General features: G+C 46.8%; 1 protein-coding gene across 1 annotated transcript; it reads left to right on the forward strand.

Moving 5' to 3' along the window:
* Positions 1-8,700: 8,700 nt before the first annotated feature.
* On the forward strand, positions 8,701-22,341 carry LOC142785156 (uncharacterized). Its single transcript, XM_075883606.1, has 5 exons — positions 8,701-8,752; positions 11,540-11,847; positions 14,069-14,320; positions 20,479-20,785; positions 22,211-22,341. The coding sequence occupies exons 1-5, from the start codon at positions 8,701-8,703 to the stop codon at positions 22,339-22,341; spliced, it is 1,050 nt and encodes a 349-aa protein (XP_075739721.1).
* The last annotated feature ends 530 nt before the right edge of the window (positions 22,342-22,871 follow it).

Below are 22,871 nucleotides of genomic sequence, written 5' to 3' on the forward strand. Positions count from 1 at the left end.
ATGGTGCATGATGACAGGGTTCGTGTATGTGCGTGTTTGTAGCTGCCGCCACTGAACGGACTGGGCCCGATTTAGCTTGGGTCGAGGCGGAGGGTACTCCCGCCTTTGCAATCGATATTGTTGAATTATGTCATTAAATTTAGTGAGCCGATCATCCCATTCCCACACTGGCGCAGAAAGGTCCATTTGGGTGGCCGCTTCGTCTGAAGTGACTCAGAACGTGAGACCTCGAGCCACGTTGTGCGCCACTTCATTCGGACTGTCCTCCGCGTTACCTAGTGGTGTGTGGGCAGGGAACCACAAGATGTGCACGTATTTGTCCGCCTCGTGAATTTTGCCTGTACTAAGAATCTGCAATGCCTCCGGGGAGATTCTGCCGCTGGCGTAGTTTCGAACGGCTGTCTGCGAGTCGCTGAGTACGCATGAGGCGTTAGTGTGGGCTATGGCCATCGCGATAGCCACTTCCTGTGCTGTTTCTACGTTCCATGTGATGATTGACGCGCTGCTCTTGCATTGTTGTGTGTGGTCTACGACAGCCGCCACGAAGCGGTGACGTTCCTGGTAGCGTGCTGCGTCGACAAAGACTGCCTCATGGTTGCGCCCAAACATCTTTAGCTTGGCTCTGGCTCTATTGACACGTCTGCTCTTGTTGTGTTCAGGGTGCATGTTTCTTGGATTGGGTGGTACTGTGAGCTTAGCACCGATAGTGCGTGGTATGTCGTGTTTCTCTCCATGTTGAGTGTGGTAAAAAATACCGAGATTACATACAATCTGGCGGCCTGGCTTAGTCTTGGCTAATCGCTCGAATTGGGAGATTTGTTGCGCTTCAATAAGTTGCTCAAGGGTACTGTGTAAACCAAGTTGAAGGAGGAGCTCGGTGCTGGTGTTTTGAGTCAAACCTAGCGCGTGTTTTACATTTTCCTAATTAGGCTGCTTAGTTTTCACTTTTTCGCAGTGAACCATCGGTGGTATACCGGCGTATAAGTGATGTGACTTATATTGGATTAAACGGATGATGCTAGCCTCTTTCATGCCTTTGTGTTTGTTGGTAATGCGCCTAATGAGGCGCATCGTGTTGGACACTCTGGCTTCAATGTTGCAAACTGTCTCTCTGTTGGTACCCTACTTACACGGGCAGGAACACGCTAGCGCGTTCTGGCTGTGCTTGGGCCGGGTGTTGCACTTGCATTCTGCTCCATCAAGGGTACGGCAGGCTGTCTGGCGAATCGTGAACGCCGTGAGGCAATCAGCTCCCCTTTCGTAGGTCTGTCCAAAAAAAAAGCGTCAGAAGACTTTCTGCGAAAGAACCGTGGACGCTGCGATATGGCGAAAAACTAATAAAAAAGGCTCCTGCCGAGAAGCCGTAGACACTGGGGCACGGTACGCAGAAAAAAAGTACTAAAATAGTTTCCGTGAGGGAACCGTGGACGCTGCGACATAGCAGCCAAAAAATACAAAATGAAAAGCTCCTGCCAAGAAGCCTTAGGCGCTGCGGCACAATATGCAGAAAAAGCGCCAGAAGAGTTGCTGCGAAAAAACCATGGGCGCTGTGACATTGAAGCCAAAAGTACGAAAAAGAAGGCTCCTGCCGCAAGGCCGTGGACGCTGCGGCGCGGTACGCAAAAAAAAAAAAAAATTGCCCGCAGCTTCCCTCGGGGGAACACTGAGAGGATGCGGACCATATAATTGGTTAACGGGGTGTTAAAGTGCGACTTACTTGGGTCGATGGTTAAATTGGTTAACGTGGTTGTGAAATGGGGTGTTAAATTGCGACTTACTTGGGTCGATGGCTAAATTGGTTAACGTGGTTGTAGGAGGGGGTGTTAAATGAGTGAACATGTACACACGTATGCGAAAGGGCGGCGCTGGTCGAAGGGACGTCGATCATTGTGTTTGTGGATTCGTTGGAATTCATTTCACCGCGACCTTGGACGTCGACGCGCCGTACAAACCAACCGACGAGCGGCAACTGAGCGAGCGAGCGCCGACCTTGAGTATATATACCGCGCGACGGCGCATGCACTGTCAGCTGTTGAATGTTCTCGAAGCGCGACGCCACATGCGCGTCCACTGGAGAATCAGGAGAATTGTAGATGTCGAACGCGGTGTGTAGAGGAGGAAGGGTGCACAGATGGTGGAGGAGTGAAGCGCGCGCGGTGTGTAGAGGAGGAAGGGATGCACAGATGGTGGAAGAGTGGGCGACGGCGCGACGGCGCATGCGCGCGCGTCAGCTGTCGAATGTTCGAGAAGCGGTGCGGACGGCGCGGACGGCGCACTACAAGGCGCGAGTATAAGATGCCTCCGCATCTAAAAGCCTCAAAAGAATTTCTGTGAAAGAACCGCAAAGGGTGTGACATAGCAGCCAAAAAATACGAAAAGAAAGGCTCCTGCGTAATTCCTCACTGGCTCAAAACATAGAGGATTACTGAGGGTCATTGGTAATATGCAAAAGAAACATCCAAAAACATCTAATTAAATCATCATTCCTGCGTAAGCCCTATGACCGCGTTCCTTTAAGTTCTCAGAAAAAAAGTTGGCAGATCTCACGTACAGTGGGAATCGATCATATGCGAAGCACGAATATGAAAGGTTGATATATGTTACTTTGAAATCAGCACAACGTTACGGGGTGGAGGTAAATGATGTCGTACATGACTTACGTGTCATGCTTATCATGTTTGGATGTGTCGCTTACCTTCGTCATGTATTCACGTCACATGATACCTAATTTATATATGTGGAGCTAGCGAAACGCCTACGAGAACGCTATGAGCGTGGTATGTTGCGATGTTCTTACATGACACGCGTGTCAGGATTATCATGCTTGCACCAGTCATATTTCGCCATCCATTGACGTCACGTATAACCAAATATGTTACATGTGGAGCTATCAAAACAGCCAGGGGCGCATGACGAAGGTCCCAATATACTCCAATGTAGCGTTGACGCACGCACACGCTGGGCACAGCGACGCTACGTTAGCAAAACGCGAGCACTCTATAGTCGACGCCATGCGTGACCGGCGCGACCAGGGTCCATCGACACGGCCCGACGGCAACCGGCGAGAAATGCGACATGCTGCATTTCGCGCCGATGCGTTATTCAGACGATACTGCGTCTCCCTTTTTTCGTGACGGAGAGAAGCCGGGCGCTTTAAAACGCGCATGCGTCAAAGAAACGCATCGTGGCACGCGCCTGCAAGTATATGGCATGATTGGCGCCTGGCGTGACAACGCTGGCGTGACACGACGAAATGAACGCCGGTGAGCACATGCACCGCGTCACGTCGAAATGTATTGCCTATAGTGTGGCATGCAGTCATGTTCTTACATGACATGCATCTCATGATTATCATGTTTCGACCAGTCACATACCTTCGTCATCCAGTGACGCCACGCACTATCAAATTTGGTACATGTGAAGCTAGCGAAACGGCTGCGAGCGCATCATGAGCGTAGCATGTAGTCTTGTTGGCAACGCTCGCAATTGGCAACGCTCGCAAATGTTTCTGCGATGCTGTAATGATAAGGAAGCTTGGCAAACAATCTTCTTTACCGTTGATGAACTGAAGTCATCAGCTTGATATCCAGGGCTGGCACTTCGACATCTTAATCACTGACCCGGTGAACGTGTATCATTTTCCAGAGCCCTGAGCCAATGGTGATAACATATATCCGCTGACGCCCTCATGACCACTGTCACTGTGCATGCGACAACTTTTACATCTATCGAAACAGTAATACGGTGAGTCTTTTCGTCCCGACAGCTTGACTCGGCCTATATAGTTATTTCACAGCACAAAGCAATAGCTATTTTCCTCTTCAGGACGTTCTTTTTCAGACTCGAGCCAACGCATGACACGTCACCAGTGATGACGGCTCGCAAAAAACATTTGTCAGTTAATCCCTCGCAAGTTTTTTTGTAATGCGTGGCTGTCGTGATGCGCAACAACAAAGTCACCGCTGCCAACATCCCGAAGTCAATGTTAGTGCTGAAGCTAGCGCAAAGAGCGCTTGTCCAAGTCACCACCCGTCGTATTTGTGTTAGTAAATCCCATAACACAAAGAAACAAGAGAAGCACAAAATTAGTACAATTGGGTCGGCAAACAGTTCACTATGAAAACGCGCCCGTTAGTACCAGACAAGCCTTACCCCATCCGCGGCGGTCGAGTTCCAGACACTTATTTGACTGCTGAGCAGTGGTGGTGGTACTAGCCTGTGGTAGTGGCCGCGCTCTTATCAGCAACGACTGATACGTCACCCAAGCATCGCCAGAAGCGCCGCGTATTGCCGAGCATATCATGCTGTCTGGTGCTCGGTGATGAGGGGGAGCCGAAGCGCATGCGCATAAGGGCGAGAACAGAACACTATGGCTGTGAGTTCTGGCGTGGTCACAAGCCGCCATAAGACTTTGTTCAGTGGCCGCAGCGACAAATTGCTTCGAAAGTCGACGGCTCACGCTGGTTACGCCTAGACGCAAGGTCGGAGATCATCCACTTCGAACAGGATTAGGGAAATGCTTGCGGGCCGAATGGGTAAGAGAGAAGAAGGCTGTGTGAGCTTGGCTGGCATTCTGACTCATCAAAACAAAAGAAAGAAAGAGAGAGGAAAAAGGAAAAAAAGTGGCGAGATTCCTGTCACCTGCATTTGTCTGGTTTCTTTGGGACAATTTAAATATGCGCATAATCGTTTAATGCTCGCAAATATGATGATTGGAAAATGCAAGGGTTCATGGAGAAGCGCGCTCGTATGTGTTTGTGTGTGTGTCTTTTCATAGCCTTGCGTGCACGGGTCATTCAAACAAAATAGATAGATATGGGGGTTTAACGCCCCCAAACCACCATATGATTATGAGCGACGCCATAGTGGAGGGCTCCGGAAATTTTGACCCCCTGGGGTTCTTTAACGTGCACGGGTCATTCAAACAAGATAAGCCAACTTAAAAAATGAAAATATATACAGCCAAGCAAGTGGCTTGCCACGTGTGATATACAAGCGCCTCCTCTATTTTATGAATGCTAGCCAGATGCATCCAATCCAGCCGTTCATTGCCATCGCTTTTAGCCTTTTTCTGCTCTCCCCATTACCGAGCATTTGCGTGTGCTTTGCGGCCACGGGGAAGAGAGCCCCTCATGCAGTGCCTCACGACGGCAATAATATAAAGTAATTTTTGTTCAGTTGTGTATATATCCGTGGGAGGTGGGGGAGGGAGCGTCTTGCATTTTTTCTCGTCACAATGTTGGCAGTCACGCTGGCTCTGTAAGTGATACGATGTTTCGAGCTAGCGCGTTGCCGTTCGCGGTGCTATGCGGGCAACGAATGGGAACACGTCACGGGGACACTGCTGCAAAGCTATAGTCGGTGACAACCTGAGAATAAATTTAAACTCCTCCCACGACGCCGCATTGCTTCTGTTTTCCATGCATCCACGCTACAAAAGTAGTAGTTCCAAAAAAGGGCAATAATTTTACCGCATACAAATGAACTGCGGTACACTTTACTTTTTATGCTTAGCTTCTCCCCGACTGTAGCGCAGTAAGGTGGAGGCGGCATTGCTTCCAGCCACAAAGAAGGAATACGAAGGAAGAAACCTGACAGACGCATGGCGAGCTGCCGTGGGTATGATATCGGAGTGGGAAGCACGTACTTACATCGCGTTTCCGGGAGAAACTGCTCGAAAGCACGTGTGATGCAAGCAGCCGTGCCCCTCATGTAGTGTCGCGCCCCGACCACTCTCTTAACTAAGGTGCACCGGCGGCTCCCGTTGAAGAGCGCGCATTTGCACTGGCATTTAATAAAGTAGAGGAGACAGCGACAATGCAAATGCATGTCTCAGCAGTGACTCATTGGACGGTGAGGAGTCGCACTGCTAAGCTCGAGGGCACAGATTTAATACTCGTCGTCTGCTGAGCTCAGCGCGCACGTTCGCACGATTCTTTCCTCACGCTGCATTTTCTACACAAGAACATTTGTGCTTCATTTGTTAATAATAATATAGGTTGGAGTTAAACGTTTTAAAACCTCGATATGATTGAGAGATGCCGTTATGGATGGCTTCGGAAATTTTGACCACTTGGCGCAATTAACGTGCACCCTCACTTTAGGACACGAGAATTGCTTGCTTTTCGGTTCTATCGAATTGCGGCCGGGAACAAAACTCGCGCCCTGTGATTCATTGGTTTCTAATTAAGCATTGAATAACACAAGTGGCCTCAAGCGCTGCGAAACTTGAATGCACTAACGATTTCGAGTTGCGAGCATGTTCTTCAGTAAAAATGTTGATGAACTCCAGCTCCTGAAACGCGAATTCATTATTATATTCGTGTTTCAGGAGCGTGACCAAGCACGACCATAACAACCTTAACGATAACCACTACAACCACTGTACTGCTGAAGTGGATTGCGCAATGCCTCTCAAAGCATCGGGTTGGAACTATAAGGTAAAAACCACGACCATAACAACCTTAACAGTAATGACTACAACCACTGTACCACTGAATTGGACTGCGTAATGTCTGGTTATGGTTAAGATTGTTATGGTCGTGTTATAGTTCCAAGCGCTTCTTCGTGAGACATCGCTGAGTCAGCTTAAGCGGTACATTGGTTGTGATGGTTATGGTTAAGATTGTTATGGTCGGGGTTGGTTGCACGTTAGATCCGAGCCGAGGGGATAGCATTTCGATGGAGGTGAAGGTGCCAGAGGCTCGTGTACTGTTCGATGTCAGTGCAAGGTAAAGAACACCAGAGGGCGGCCATTTGCGGAGCCGTTCACTACAGCGCGTCCCATAATCATGTCAAGGTTTTGGCTTGTGAAAGCCCAGATATCCCGAAAGAGATTGTGCACGATCGTTAACGCACTCCAGTGATGTTTTGAGCCAATCTTTAGGAAGTGGTGTAAAACCTCTCTCAAGAGGCGCAAACCAGGAGCGTAGAAATAGGCAGCCAGCCAGTTCGAGACCTTAAATGGCCTCTAAACCACACAAAGGCCGACCTTCAGTTGCTTTGGGGAAGTTTTGCACGAGTGTAAAACGACAATGGACCCGTGAGAGTTTTTAGAAACGGTGCTGTAATAGGCTCCCTACGCAACGCTTGGTGGCACTGCTACTCTGAATAGTCAGCGCCATCCCTGGCAGAAAAATTGAAACTTGGGATGTACGTCGCGCATTTTCCCTCCTCTACGCCGTGCCGCCGCTCGCTCCCGTGCACGTGCAGGACATTTGCAGCGTCGCGATGTGCAAAGCTTGAAAAAAATCTCCCAGCAGGACAGGCACTTCGAAAAGCAAACTTAACCAAAGGAGAAGAGTTCCATAACGTCTACGTTGTGAAGCAGACGATAGCTACACCTGACTTAACGCGAAATGCATTTCTAAAGTCCGCGACATTACCTTCTATAATAGGTCAAAGTAACCTTCGTTCTGTCATACGTTAAAGTGGCCCTGACACACTTATTCAAGTACCGATGGAATGAGTTCACTGAAAGCTCTTATGAAATGAGAATTGGACTACTGTGGGACCTCTCCCACTTGTTTGAGGTGGAGCCGGAAGGGGTGTTTCTACACTCCCAGAACATGCGTTTTCTCATTAATATAATGCCACGAAAATTTTAAGAATCCATCCGGTGTGAGTGAAGTTACGAAGATTTGACGCCTGCTGCAATGCATTCTTTCTTCTATTGTCCCGACAAAAAAGCTGGAAGCTAAGCAGGCAGGGATGGTGGGGGCAAAGAGAATACGTCACGCGCGCCTCGCGACCTTAAGCACTTTTTTTAAATACGCGGCTTCTTCAGTGTGATCGGGCGTGCACGCGTGCACAAGTCGGGGCCAGCCGCGGCGATCTCTGTAATAAACCAGCGCGCCACACTAAAATCAGCCGGTGGCTAATAGATGGCTTTCTATGAGTGATTTTTGGACTGTTGTGCAATCCCCCTGGATCAATTGAACGCGACGTGAGCACATGAAGAAAAGCGGGGTTTGACAGTCATCTTCGAGCACATGACAGTGTTCATCTTCACTGTCACCGTGGCAACGTGGCCTCATCGGGAATGATATAGGGGCTGTGCCAATGGCCTGTTTTCGGGCTGACATTTAATACAGACCAGGCCACCACGTTCCGGGCTTCGCCGTAATCACAAGGCAGTCATTGTTGAGCTTCCCTTTAAATTAATTTATAAAGTAAAACAGTAAATAGGTTTTGACTCATAAAATTACTTATCAACTGCTATATTGTAGCTTATTTAGTAAACCTACGTTTCGTAATTTAAGAGAGCTAAGGCCACAATTCATATGCGCCGTTTGAAGCCAACAGGCTAATATTGCAAGACATTTCCTAATTAGCAAATACATGAATGAATCAGAAATATTTGTTTCAAGTGAAGTGCTTTATTTTCTTTTCTTCTTACAATAATGCTTACACGTGTATTTGAAGTGATAGCATGGGGAGGCTAGTATCCAGTACAGTGTTCATAATAAATATTCAGCTCTTCGTGCGAGCAAGCAAAATACACGCTGCAACCAGTTTCATGTCTGGTTACCGTCCAATTTTGGTGTCTGTCCTACTTTACCTTTCATTCAAAAAAAATCTTAGTAGAGGCGGCGATGCTCGAGACAACGTGCCATCGCAATAGAGGAAGAAGAATCTGTCCGTGATCTAGCGCGCGCTGCTCCACGCGTTCTTTTACGAACACTAGGCCTGATATTGAAGATGCATGTTGCTTTCGAAGAGCCTGGGGAACCTGCTCTGCAAGCGCCCCAAGGTGAGTCAGTGCCAGTTAATTATTTCCTTAACGATTCCTACATGACTTCTTATAGTGCGGACAGATATTGTGGCGCAATTACATCGAGTAATGATTGCTTACATTACATGCGATAGGTAAGCTGTCTTGGATGATGCACCTGACGCGTAAGCTTCCAGCCGTTGCAAAACCATAGCGGGCTGCCGTTATAGTTTGTTTTGAGCTACAGCGCTAATGGGCGGGAGTTGTGTGCTATAGTAGGTGGCACTATTTTGGTGGGCCAGACGCATCGACAAAGCATCGTTACGGCTCTCCTTTTCAATGTACTACGTCATGCCACACGATTTTGCTGTGGGGCGCAACAAAGGAACATATTTTTCGTGGCAAAGATATCTGCTTGCGATTCCTCGGTTCACAGCGCGTGGCATTAGATGACACGGCCACAGAGGGTATGTCTTTCAGGATATGAACAGCGTAATAACTATATGCACCATTAACTGAGGGTGTTAGGCAGATCTTGGAAGAGTTTTATCGTGTTATTTTGATCACCAATAAGAAGGTGCGAAAAACGTTCTTTAAAAATCGTCACTCCGATCGTTGCATGTCGCTAACTCTACCAGCTGTTAATTGCCCTACAGGGTGTGGTCACCCATGCGCACGAGCTTACCTCATGTTCGGGTGGTTTGCACGGTTTCTGTTTTCTCTAGAAAGTTTGTATTGACGTTACGTAGCAAACAATTGTTACTTCCCTCACCACAGTGACCACTTCTGCCAAAAGAGCGTTCTGCTGAAATACGAAGCAGGAACTGTAACAGGGCTTATTTCTCAGCTGTCCTTTGTATACCTGTGCGTTTTCTTTTGTGTTTGAGGAGTGTGTTTTAAGCACTAAACTGCGACAGTTTGAAGTTGGTGGTCATCCCATGTGTGTTCTTTTCGTGCACTCGTTGTGCTTGAGCAGCGCGCTGCTAGTTCCGAGTTGCTTGCCATGATTAGCGTGACATTCTGATTATTTGTCACTATCGCATTCATTGCTTCGCCTTCGCGGTGAAACAGACCTTTTTCAATGAAGCACTTCCGTAAATGTTTGAAAAATAAAACTGGCAGTCATGCCTGATATTATTATTATCGGGGCATAAAATTGACAAAATGAAGGCCAGTTTACTTTCAAGACAATTAACCCTTGAAGGCTCGGTGATTCAGAAACGGATGGTAATTTTTGTAGGTCAGTCAGCGACCACATGGTAAAAAGTGAGTTCCTACGCAAGAACTCAGACTAATAAAGTGGAATGCTGGGTCAGTTGGTACATACTTCTACATTAACTCAGACTAATACCCCTGTCACACGTGGCACCTTAAGTGCACTTTGTGTGAGTGTACTTACGCTCACGGAGAGTCATTTCGGCGGTTCGCTGCTACATGTGAAAGTGAAGTGCACTTAGAAAATGATGGCAGTGGCGATTGCCAGATTTGTAGCACAAGGTATATTTGTTATTTTCGCACCTGCGTATCATCTTCAGACCACGTTGTCTTCGTGGAAGTACCACCTGTGGTACATGTCATCTTAAATTACTAGAGAATACCTCACCAACACAAGTGCAAGTGCATCTGAAAGTAAACAACGCGACGGACGCAGCCATTGCTGTGCATGTGCTTCCGCATCCCCCTAGCGAGTGTGGCTGGAAACAGCCCAACGGGGAAAGTAGCGAGCTTATTGTTGTATATTATGACTTGTTTCATACACAACAATATCCATCATAACAAGAACAATGGTTTAAATATATTATGAGCACCGCTTTAGGCAACAACGTCCTTCTGTACAAGCCACTGGTATACCGAGGCTTCACACTTCACCGCAGTCGCCGCAGTGAAGTAAGGTTAGAGAACGCACTTGCCGGCAAGTTTACTTTGCAGTGAGCGACGCTAAACTTGCTCGTGTGAAAGCGAGCAAATCACACTCACGGCTGAATGTACTCACTCAAAGTGCACTTAAGTTGCTACGTGTCACAGGCGTACAAATAGCTACTGCCTGCCCGGCGCACACAAGGAATGCAGGTCATGTGTCGTCGAAGAAACTACAAAAGTGGTACAAATCTAAAAAAGCGAGACAATTACATTAGTCGTGGAGGCCACCAGCTAACGTGCTTCGGTCAGTGAGACGGTGCCGCTCCAGACTTTACACTCCGTATCCTACTCACCAGGCGTTTCATAATTATGAGGCGACAGTACGAAGCTAACTACGCGAAATTGGCAATAAAAGATGTTTCCCAGATTGTTACACAGATAAAGGTATGCGCTATGGCTTAAAAAAATATTTGCGCTGCATTCAATGCCGGTGTTGTGTGGCGAATGAAACGTTCGGGCGAATTGCCACGTGCGACAATGGAGGCTTTATTTTTCGTCGAAAGCTACAGTGGAATATCGTTTACTGTATTGAAATGCCACTGCTGTTGTCGCATAAAGGACATTGGATGTTCGAACACAGGAGCAGTGCGGTCACGAAGGATATCGGTAGGCACAGCTTGGAAGGAATTGAGGCAAAGATCTTTTTTTTTCAGGCAAGGCGGCTGGTATTTTTGCCGCAGCCACATGATGCACGCTACACCTAGCTCAATTACGTAATGTCCTGTGGGTGTGCGATGAACAAAACCAAAAGCGAATATTCCGACGCAACACAACGGCCTTCCAATAAAGGTTGTTTGTTGTTCAGCACCATTACGATGAAAGAAGTCTTATAAACCGCTTCAAAGGGCACTAACTTAGGACTCATTGTCACTTATACCTCACAGCAGTGGCCCGCTACTATTGCAGGTGCCAATGCAGCTGGCGATGTTAAAGCGGGTAGCCCCGAGTCTGCGACCTCTGAGGCGCTCCATCCCGGCGCATCTCCCTGGCGCCAGCTTCTGATGGTGCTGTGGAAGAATATCTACATAAAGCGCATGCAGCGCCACTACACCACCACGCTGCTCGAGATTGTGCTGATGGTGGTGCTGCTGCTGGGCATCCAGGACGACGCCGTGGTTGTTGAACCACTAGTGCGCAGAGGCGACACCTACTTTCGGCCCATCAGCACCTATACCTACTGGAACACGCAGCCCGACATGGCACAGATCACCCAGGTGGGAACGTATACGTTAGTCTCCAGTACACTTCTACGGTGTATCTCGATTTCACAGAATATATTCGAGCACAGTGGTTGAGCAGTCGTAAGAATGACGAGGTGCTACAGATTATTTTTACGTAAAACACATGGGCACCGCCATTTTGGTTTGTTAAACGAGGAGGAGGAGGAAGAGGAGGATTGAAAGAGGAAGGACACGGAGGTTAGCCAGTTCTCACGAAACGAGTGTTTCCTCCTTTTTGTATATTGCGGTGTGAATCGATAAGGGCAGGAATTGCACCAACCCATTACATATCATGGCGTAGATAGCAGCACCTTTTCCGATATAGTTCATTACTAGTACAGTATTGTGGAGAGTACCTAAGCCCTCCGTACTGAACGTGCTATCGCGTCTTAAATTGACTCTCACGTAGAACTGCTTCGGGCCTTACTCCCTCCAAGCACCTCCACCACAGAAGCCGGCAGCACTGCAGAACGTTACAGCGTCCATAAAAGCACCTATCGCTGTTGCTTCAATATGCTTTGATATAAAGAAGGGAAGCTCTGCCAACGCGTAAAGTGTATCGCAACATTGCTTAGCTAAAAAAAACAAACCACAATGACTTGTTCTGACAGTATATACTAGAAAAATTAGTTGTTGAAGGCTCAATTCACCACACTGTAGTCACCACACTGACTGCTCTGTAGCAGTCATATAGTAAACTCGAAACACGGCACAATACAACAGATGGAGGTTACAAAGAAAATTCGAAAAGGAGAGATCAGGTCACCAGGTTTACATCAGAAGCAATGAAGTATCGGTATACACTATCGCGCAGTATTCGAAAGAAGCCTACTTAGTCCGAGCGACGACATGATGCAGAATGTTTTTTCTCTGAGTCTTACTTTTATTTAATAGTGTGATTATGTACCAAGAGCACGTATTCGAGCTTTGATAGGACAGCGCGTTACGAAACAAACAACGAGAAAATGAATGTACAGCAGAGGCACTCACATAGCTTTAATCATATAAACCCAGCTTCTGAGATGTCCTTCGTTTCATAACGCACTGTTTTATAAAACAAAATTAACAACCAACTCGTCCTGATTACCATATAGTGCCCATCCGAGTTGATAAGACAGCAACTCGCATATGAAATGCTGGAAGAAACCAAGACTGTTAACGTTCTGATACGTTTAAGAAACACGTAATAGCCGCATTATGGTATAATTTTCCACACAATTGGACGATAATGAACTTGGTGATGTCACTAAAACAAGTTTTACTATACTTGGAAAGATGCTTGCACTTTGTTAAACCCCGTTTTTAAAAGCCTTCAGGCAGAACATCATGGCCACTGCTGAAATTGCCCGAGCTTCCTAGTAATTGATACTGTCATGATCAAAAACCGACCCAACGACAGAGGATATCGAAGTGTGGGGAACGAGCAGAAACCGCTGTTTTTTTGTGTTGAAGACGGTGTTCGAACCTCTTTTCTTTTGATCTTTCAAAGCAGACCTTGCCTTTTTCCACAGCGTAATGGTAATGTGCAATGATCTCACCCATGATGAGACGATATCCACAAAATATGAGAGTGCATTACTTTCTTTGCCTCCTCTTTTCTCATAATGCTGCCTTACAACTTTGCAATACCAAAACATAAGACTCTGCGCCACATTGTGGAGATAGAAATTTGTAGCCTCCATCATTTCGTGTTGATGAAGTTGCACGCAGCCGTTATTTTAACTCTTTCATCAGCATTAGAGCCACTTTACAGCCCACCGCAGAAACTCAGCTGTCAAAACTAACACAACATGAGCATGACATTCATTGGCTACACGTGACCTTTGGGCACGACGTAAGTATTCTTGATCCATGGCCTTGCACCACACAACCCTGCTTACAACCATGACTTTGCCGTTCGTTAAGGTACCATTGGAGGTGATGTGAGTTGAAGCTAACCAAATACCTTATTATCACTGATAATTAAATAATTGAGAATGACGCTATATATAACGCGAAAGTAAGAACGAGCGTTTATGATAATTTTTAGAGACAAGCATCGTCCTGTCCTGGTCTACTTGACTGTGGGGTGCGGCCCGTACAGGCCCCGCACTTTGCTATGTATATAGAAAGGCACGTCATTAATTGTTGAGGCATAAATACTCAATATTGTTCACCTAAATTATAATTGTTTGCATGTTCTGTACTCATTTGCACTTTGCTCACGGGCCTTCAGGTGTACTTCGCGCCCGTAGAGAACAGGTACCTTGCGAGATTAACGCATGATGCCATGGCGGATCTGCGGGTGGTCCACTTGACTGGCTTCGCGACCGAAAAGGAGCTCGTGGCAGCCATGCGCCTCCAAAACGGCACGCCTGTGCACACAGTGGCGCTGCTGTATACGGACGTGGCTCCAGGGGACCGAGACAGCGTGCCAGTCAGCCTGCACGTCAACTTTTTCGGAGGTCGGCTACCATTCGATGTGCGCGTAAGTACACGAGATGCCACGACGGATTCAAGCACGCGCATAACAGTAACGAAGTAATAGTAGGGAAGTGGGACGAAGCTTTGGACAGCAAGATCATGAAGAAACATCATTACTGCGATAGCTGTCTCAGATAACCTCCAACCGGTCTTCCGCCATCGTTGTCTATGCAATGTTCCGTAGAACGCACTGGCGTAACCAGCTCTAGTTGCCCCGTGCATGATTCACGATGTTAGTATCCAGTTAAAGCTGGGAAGAATACCAGTAGAGAGGCACCAGTCAAAACTGGGAGGTATGTGTTTGCCATGAAACTCTATTGGTTGCTAAGCATGAAGGGCGTCGCGTTGCCTCGCCATTTCACAGTCGATGGCGCCAAAGTGAAAGAACACCGACGTATTAAATATGCGTGAATGTCTATGACCACTGGGCGGATAAAATCATTCTGGAGTTTCTTACAGTGGCGTTCTCCAAAATATTTTGAGTGCTGTAAATGTGCTGCTCGGTACAATCACCTCGACCAAGGCGCAGAAAAAAAACGAAAAGAAAGAGTGCGCACGTAGTAATTTATTTTTGATAATCACCAGAAAGCCTAAAGGCTAAATACACTGCGCCCCAGAGCTTTCCACTTGCTAAGTCCCCTCGGGCTTCGATTGCCAAATCAGCACTGAGTGTATTTTGAAGGCGGTCTTTTTGTGTGATGCTGCCGCCCTACTTCCGTACTCCAATATGACGTTGTATACAATGTTGGCGATTATTGCTCACTGATTTGTAGTTACCTCGAGCAAAATAAGTATTTATGAAGGTGTCTAGCAGGAACTGGCGTATACCGCGTGAGGGTCATTTTATTATTAGAAGGTTTATAGGTGTGCTTGAACTTCCGCAGGAACGGTAAGTTCAGATTGAAATTAAGCTAGCTATACCTAGAAGTTCTGAATGGGAACGTCTTTTGGTCGAAAGAGGAAACGGCAATTTTGAGACCATTTGAATTGGTGCAGTAAAGTCAGTTTGCATGCCCTAAAAAAGCAACTTCAGAAGGTTCACATCCAGCACACTATATTTCGCGATAACGATGCAAACGTAGCAATGTGAAATCTGTTTGATGTCAAGTCACATCTGTTTTATTACTTTCACTCAGCAACTGCACATCTTTTGATGGCACAGATTGCGCGCCACAGTCGCTTAGAAACATCTGGCGCGGACCTGTTGGAGCGATAGTAAAATGAACTCACACCTTACCTTATTCTTGTTTCCAAGCTATAAAATCATAAATGCAAAAATCAGGGTGGCTTGGAACACATCGAAGAAATAGATAAAAAAACAACACAGACCGGTGATGAGTTTGTTGAAAGCCAGGAAATGTACGGATTTGTTTTGCGATCTTTCGTTCGGTCGTATCAGAACAAACCGATGCAAAGCGATATCGTCAAAGCGGTAAGCAGCAAATAAAATGACGGAATTTGGCGCTGTGTTATGATTTGGAAGAATCTTTCATCGTGAACCGCAGCTAGTTCAACTGAATGTTGCTGCTGCTGCCTAAAAATTACTTTCCAGTGATAAATTGACTTCGTACACTCCGTTTTGGTTTTTCTTCCCGGTCTCCTATTTCAATCTAGTTCCAGTTCGTACTTCACTTTTTCTCAGTTTCCTTTTCTCATCCCCCCGTAGCTTACCTCTGTGACAAGACAAGCAACTTCTATATAAAAGCTTGAGCTCCGGGGAAACTTAAGTAGTAAGTGATGGGGAATATGATCGCCGTCGTGTCCCATTACATTAGCAGGGCCGAGAGTGCAAGCAGGAGATGTAAATTCATATTCACCTGAGCACATTGGATTTAAAGAGACTGACAACATCCCAGAACCTCAAATGAGGTGGCTTGACGGATGTGAAGATTTTCCGCCGCATTGACTCAAATAAACCCTGTTTTTTTTTTCATGAGAGGGGGCTTTGTATGTTTATCTCTTCATTGGAAGCCACGAAAAAGGACCTGTGGTGCTTCTGGCGGCAAATCCTGAACGATCTGATGTCTCCGGCCACGTGGCCATTGACTGCCATACGTGGGCGACAACTTTAATTGCGAAGAATTTCTTAGCGAACTTCGGCGACCTTGAGCCTACCTACCTATCTATCTATCTATCTATCTATCTATCTATCTATCTATCTATCTATCTATCTATCTATCTATCTATCTATCTATCTATCTATCTATCTATCTATCTATCTATCTATCTATCTGTCTGTCTGTCTGTCTGTCTGTCTGTCTGTCTGTCTGTCTGTCTGTCTGTCTGTCTATCTATCTATCTATCTATCTATCTATCTATCTATCTATCTATCTATCTATCTATCTATCTATCTATCTATCTATCTATCTATCTATCTATCTATCTATCTATCTGTCTGTCTGTCTGTCTGTCTGTCTGTCTGTCTGTCTGTCTATCTATCTATCTATCTATCTATCTATCTATCTATCTATCTATCTATCTATCTATCTATCTATCTATCTATCTATCTATCTATCTATCTATCTATCTATCTATCTATCTATCTATCTATCTATCTACGACATTTAGCTCTCCTGGCCATTTCGATAATGATATTGATACCAAACTTGGTATGCCATAACATGACTGTATGAAGAACATATTCGACTAGTCATAACATTGAAATCAATACATGTATGTCATTAATGTCACGATTAACATGTCTTGGTCCTGCAGTTGTTGTGGTAGTTTCGTTCACATGGCATGTTGCAAAACTGGTATGGTAGGACATGGCTGTCCAGTGAACGCAAGAGACAGACCCTAACATGAAAATCATGACATGCATGTCATGTAACAACATGACTGCATGCCACGCTTATGATGCACTCGCGGCCGTTTCGCTGGCGTCACATGTACCACATTTGGTATTACAGTACCTGAATGGATGATGAAGGTATGTGACTGGTGCAAACATGATAATCATGAGATGCGTGTCATGTGAGAACATAACAACATGCCACAGTCAAGGCGCCAGTACATGCCAACGTGACACAGTGCGCGTGCTCACCGGCATTCGTTTCGTCGCGTCACGCTGACGGTGCCTCGCCAGACACCGGTCTTGCCATATACTCGCAGGCGTGCTCCGCTCTGCGTTGCTTTGACGCGTGCGCGTTTCAGCGCATCCGGCATCACTCCGTCACGAAAAGAGGGAGACGTACTGTTGTCTGGGATAAGGTCCCTAGATGGAACAAATTTTCAAGGTAGCGTCACTCATTGTTCTCGAGCCGTCCTCCTCACTCTCTTGATTACTCCTCTTTTTCTCTGCTATCCGCGTCTGTTTTTGGTGCATTACTTGCACGTGATCTTGCAAATGGCTGTTGGTGTTATTTATTATCATGCAAAAGGTTCAAAACGAGTACGCATGCGCATATGGCTTCAGCCGGATTCTCGCCGTGACCAAAGACAAAATCGTAGCCAGAACATAAACTGAAGAGGAGGAGCGTTTCGGTGTGCGCTAAGTCGACCAAGATTGTTTCGCCATGCTCCTTCAATGCAACATCTACGTTTTTCAGCAATGCTGCGTTGCCGTAAACAACAGAAAATGGTTTCGCTCTCTTCAACTTACCTCGTGCTTTTTATTATAACTGTTTATTCTACGTCTTATTTCGTTCCATTTTGTTTCATTTACATCTATTCACCGTAGCAACGGAACCCAAACATTCGCTTTTGGATGAAAGTTTTAAACCTTCTAGGGGGCGCTTCAGGAACATAGGCGAAGAGGAAAGGGAAAAGTGTCGCTACCTTGGAAACTTGTTTCATCTAGGGACCTTAGTCTGGGTAGCGCATCGGCGCGAAATGCAGCATGTCGCGTTTCGCACCGGTTGCCGTGAAACCGCGCCAATGGACGCTGGTCGCACCTGGCGTCAGACTTTAGAATGCTCGCATTTCACTAACGTAGCGTCGCTATGCCCAGCGTGCGCGCGCGTCAACACTACATTGAAGTATATTGGACTCTTCATGATGTGCTCGTGGCCGTTTTGCTAGCTCCACATATACCAAATTTGGTGTTACGTGACGTCAATGAATGACGAAATATATGACTGGTGCAAACAAGATAATCCTGACATGCGTGTGATGTAAGAACATGACAACATGCCACGCTCATTGCGTGCTCGCGGCCGTTTCGCTAGCTCCACATATACTAAATTTGGTATCACGTGACGTGATTAGATGTCGAATGTAAACGACACATCCACACATGATAATCACGACACGGAAGTTATGTAGGCATCATTACCTCCACCTCGTAACGTTGTGCTGATCTTAAAGTGACATATATTAGTAACATTTCCTATTCGTGCTGCGCATATCATCGATTTCCACTGTACGTGGGATCTGCCAATTTTTTTCAATAGTATTCAAATATTGTTTGTTTTGTTATATCAAAATATGTTACTCCACAAAAATTTCAATATAAACCTGCGTTATCATTATGCATTAAACTAGCACTTCCTTCGTGTTACGTAATGACCCTATGATCGTCAGCGCGTCTTGAGCTACATTTCAGCATGCTCATGCCACCATGCAGGCAGTTTCCAGGTCGCTAAGATTTCGGAGTGGCCCCACCGCGGTGGTCTAGTGGCTAAGTTACTCGGCTGCTGACTCGCAGGTCGTGGGATCAAATCCCGGCTGCTGTGGCTGCATTTCCTATGGAAGCGGAAATGTTGTAGGCCCGTGTGCTCAGATGTGGTTGCACGTTAAAGAACCCCAGGTGGTCGAAATATTCGGAGCTCACCACTACGGCGTCTCTCATTATCATATGATGGTTTTGGGACATTAAACACTACATATCAATCAAGATTTTGGAGCGACGTAGTTTGGCCACCTACACTTCCTCTCAGAAACGACGTGCACTGCTACTCAGCATCACCAGATGTTTTGGATGGTTTAGCTAGGTTCGTGTACTGAGACAGCAGCAACACCGGGGCACGCCAGACATGACACAGGTGCACGAAGCATGTTGCTAATACAGAGGTGTATGATGTCCTGTCATCTCAACGTAATAGCTTGTTGTTTTAGATGCGGAAGCATCTTATACTCGCGCCTTGTAGTGCGCCGTCCGCGCCGTCCGCGCCGTCCGCACCGCTTCTCGAACATTCGACAGCTGACGCGCGCGCATGCGCCGTCGCGCCGTCGCCCACTCTTCCACCATCTGTGCATCCCTTCCTCCTCTACACACCGCGCGCGCTTCACTCCTCCACCATCTGTGCACCCATCCTCCTCTACACACCGCGTTCGACATCTACAATTCTCCTGATTCTCCAGTAAACGCGCATGTGGCGTCGCGCTTCGAGAACATTCAACAGCTGACAGTGCATGCGCCGTCGAGCTGTATATATACTCAAGGTCGGCGCTCGCTCGCTCAGTTGCCGCTCGTCGGTTGGTTTGTACGGCGCGTCGACGTCCAAGGTCGCGGTGAAATGAATTCCAACGAATCCACAAACACAATGATCGACGTCCCTTCGACCAGCGCCGCCCTTTCGCATACGTGTGTACGTGTTCACTCATTTAACACCCCCTCCTACAACCACGTTAACCAATTTAGCCATGGACCCAAGTAAGTCGCAATTTAACACCCCATTTCACAATCACGTTAACCAATTTAGCCATCGACCCAAGTAAGTCGCACTTTAACACCCCGTTAACCAATTATATGCTCCGCATACTCCTCAGTGTTCCCCCGAGGGAAGCTGCGGGCAATTTTTTGAAAACACTCGGAAATTCGAAATCACGATGGTCAAGCCTAGTTACAGGAACTCCAGCGAAAGCAGAACGACGACAGTTTTCACAAATTGCGAGAAGGGCTGGTGACGTCTTTATAAATTCTCAACGTTGCTGGAGCAAAGGTACATCTGCGTTTAGAGCCTCTCAAGCAACTACGTTCTTTTGATGATACCTGCCGCAGCTACGAGCACTGGTAAGAGTGATATTTCTATCACACCGTAAAGAAATGGATCAAGAAAGATTTCGTCTTGGTCCCCTTAAGATAAAGCCCCGAGAGACCTGCGCTGTATGCATATTTTTATCGGAGAGCGTTAGAACTTCTGCAAATATTGTTACATTTTTTATTCTACGTACGTGTCTACAAGCGGGTTTTAAAAGGTTTCTGCACTTTGTCCGCAGGTCAACTATCCACAACGCCTTCTGTCGCAACCCGAGGGGCCCTCGAAGGAAGAGCGCTTCCCCGAGGTGAACACGCTGCTGCCCATCATGGGCGCCCTGCAGCAGCGGCACCTCGAGTACCAGTCAATTAGACACAATCGCACCACGAGCCGGATGCGGCCCGTGCACCTACAGCGATTCCCGTACCCGACCTACATAGAGCACAAAGACACCAAGAACTACGCGCTCGTACTGACGCGGTTCTGTGTCGGAATGCTGGTTCCGTTCGCCGTCTTCGTTGCTAGACTCAGTGAGGAGAAAACATCCGGTTCGAACAAAGCTTTTTTTCTTTTTCATGCGGAGCTTTATGACTCGCGAACATATCTTTTCTTTTTTCTTGTGCTACTTTCTGCCCTTTTGAAAGGGCTTTTATAGAGGCCTGGAGAACAGGTATTGGGATAACGAGAGCCTTTGAGTTGAAAGGATGTTTTTACTCGAGGTAGTGCGTGCGTTTAGAAAAAAGTGGCTAACAACTCAGAGTACCTGGTACTCTACTATGGAATAGCCCAAAGCCGTCACGGCGGCCAAGACTTGTGCTTAGAAAAAGTGGCTAACGATTTAGAGCACAAGGTATACTCTACTATGAGAGAGCTCAAAGTCGTCGCGTGGTTCACAATGTCTGAGTAAGTGATGGAAGATACTTGAGTGTTTAAAAAGAGTGGTTAATGATTTAGAGTACTTGGTACTCTACTCTGGGAGAGCATGAAGCCGTCCCGTAGCGCAAATTGTGTTTATAAGAAGGTGTTAACAATTTGGGAGTATGGCCTGAAACTGCACTATATTGCTGTGTAGGAAGCAGATTCCGGCATCACGCGAAAGGGCACGACACCATCGAGTGTATAGAAGAGGTCCCCTTATGTGCGCCGCTTTTCATTTCCTGTGATACCCTCTATCGTGGGTTTTTAGACGATTTGCCGTTTCTGAAGTGATGCTCTGATATTTTATTAGGTCACTTGATACATTACATCACCATATTTGATTCCTAATTATGAACACATGACCACCGATGTTGCCTACAGAATTGAAGTGTATAGCTTTTAACACGGTGTAAGATACAATTTCTTTGTATCTTGCAACATGGCTTCTAAGCACGTAAATAGCGGTACAATTTCCCCATAGAGTAAGGAAAGCATTAGCCGTAGGGGAGAGAGTATATGAGGTTGTGTAAAAGAAAAAAATAACTATGCAAGTGCACAGGCGCATAACTTCGCTTGTCATCATTTCTCCGAAAACACAAGAGTTCACGATTTTCTTTAACGTAAGCAATGTGCCAGGTGAGTCTGAATCACACACAACTCCTGAGAATATGCTCCAGTCTGACGTATTGTACCACTTGTAGTTAATGTGTGCGGTGGTGTTTTGGTAAAAGCACGAAAACATTTTCGGCACCTTCAAGTTTCGCGTTTCAGTGTTGAACGCGATAGCGACATTCTGTCTTTTGTGCATATATTAACCACTTAGAACGTACTTTTACGGCAAAAGCTGTATATGGCTAGAAGAAACGAAAAACCGTCCGGCAGTAGTGTCCCAAGTGGTCTCCATTGCCTGTCTTATCAGGTACGTCAGTCGCAGCGTCGTACCTAAGTACGCGAGACAGTGGCTGAATTGTGAGTGACGTCGTCCATCCCGCCACAGCCGGGGCACACAGCATGTGCACATAAGTTCTTGAAACGTTGCACGTTGGTATGCCAAGGACAACTCTATGAGAGCGTCAACCAAGAAATTATAAGAGAGCTCGCATTCGCCGGGTCCAGAGGGGCCGATGGTGCCGTCCGGGCACAAGAACAGGCCAGGGAGTCCGGCAGCAATTACGCGTACCCATGATTCGGCAACTTTCCAAGCCGCGCTAAATTACGAACGGGAATGCAAGCGCCGGTGGCCGACGGATGCTGCAGAACCACGCAACCGAGTTACCTTGCCATGTCAAATGCTCGCACCAACGCGAAGTAGCGGCGTCAATGTGGTGATTGCGGGAACGCATTCGCTGGTAGTTTCTGCAGCTGTCGTCTGTGACCACTGGAGTCACAGGTGACGTCTGTGACCGCCTGTGGTTCGGAAACAACCACTGTAATTGACGCTTTGTAGAACGAACTTAACCACTCATTACAGTTCTGAATGAGCGTGATTATGCAAGGTATATGTGCTGCACGTGAAATAAGCATTGTGGTAACCCCAAGGCAAACAACGGGTGTGTGACCTCATTAAGAAGAACGAACATACAACGAATAACTGTGAGAGCCCCGCCATGGGGGTCTAGTGGCCAAGGTACTCGACTGCTGACCCTCAGGTCACGAGATCGAATCTCTGTTGCAGCGGCTGCATTTTTGATGGAGATGAAAACGCTGTAGCCCCGT

Source organism: Rhipicephalus microplus, unplaced genomic scaffold (assembly GCF_043290135.1).
Source record: "Rhipicephalus microplus isolate Deutch F79 unplaced genomic scaffold, USDA_Rmic scaffold_18, whole genome shotgun sequence".
Classification (NCBI taxonomy): Eukaryota; Metazoa; Arthropoda; class Arachnida; order Ixodida; family Ixodidae; genus Rhipicephalus; species Rhipicephalus microplus.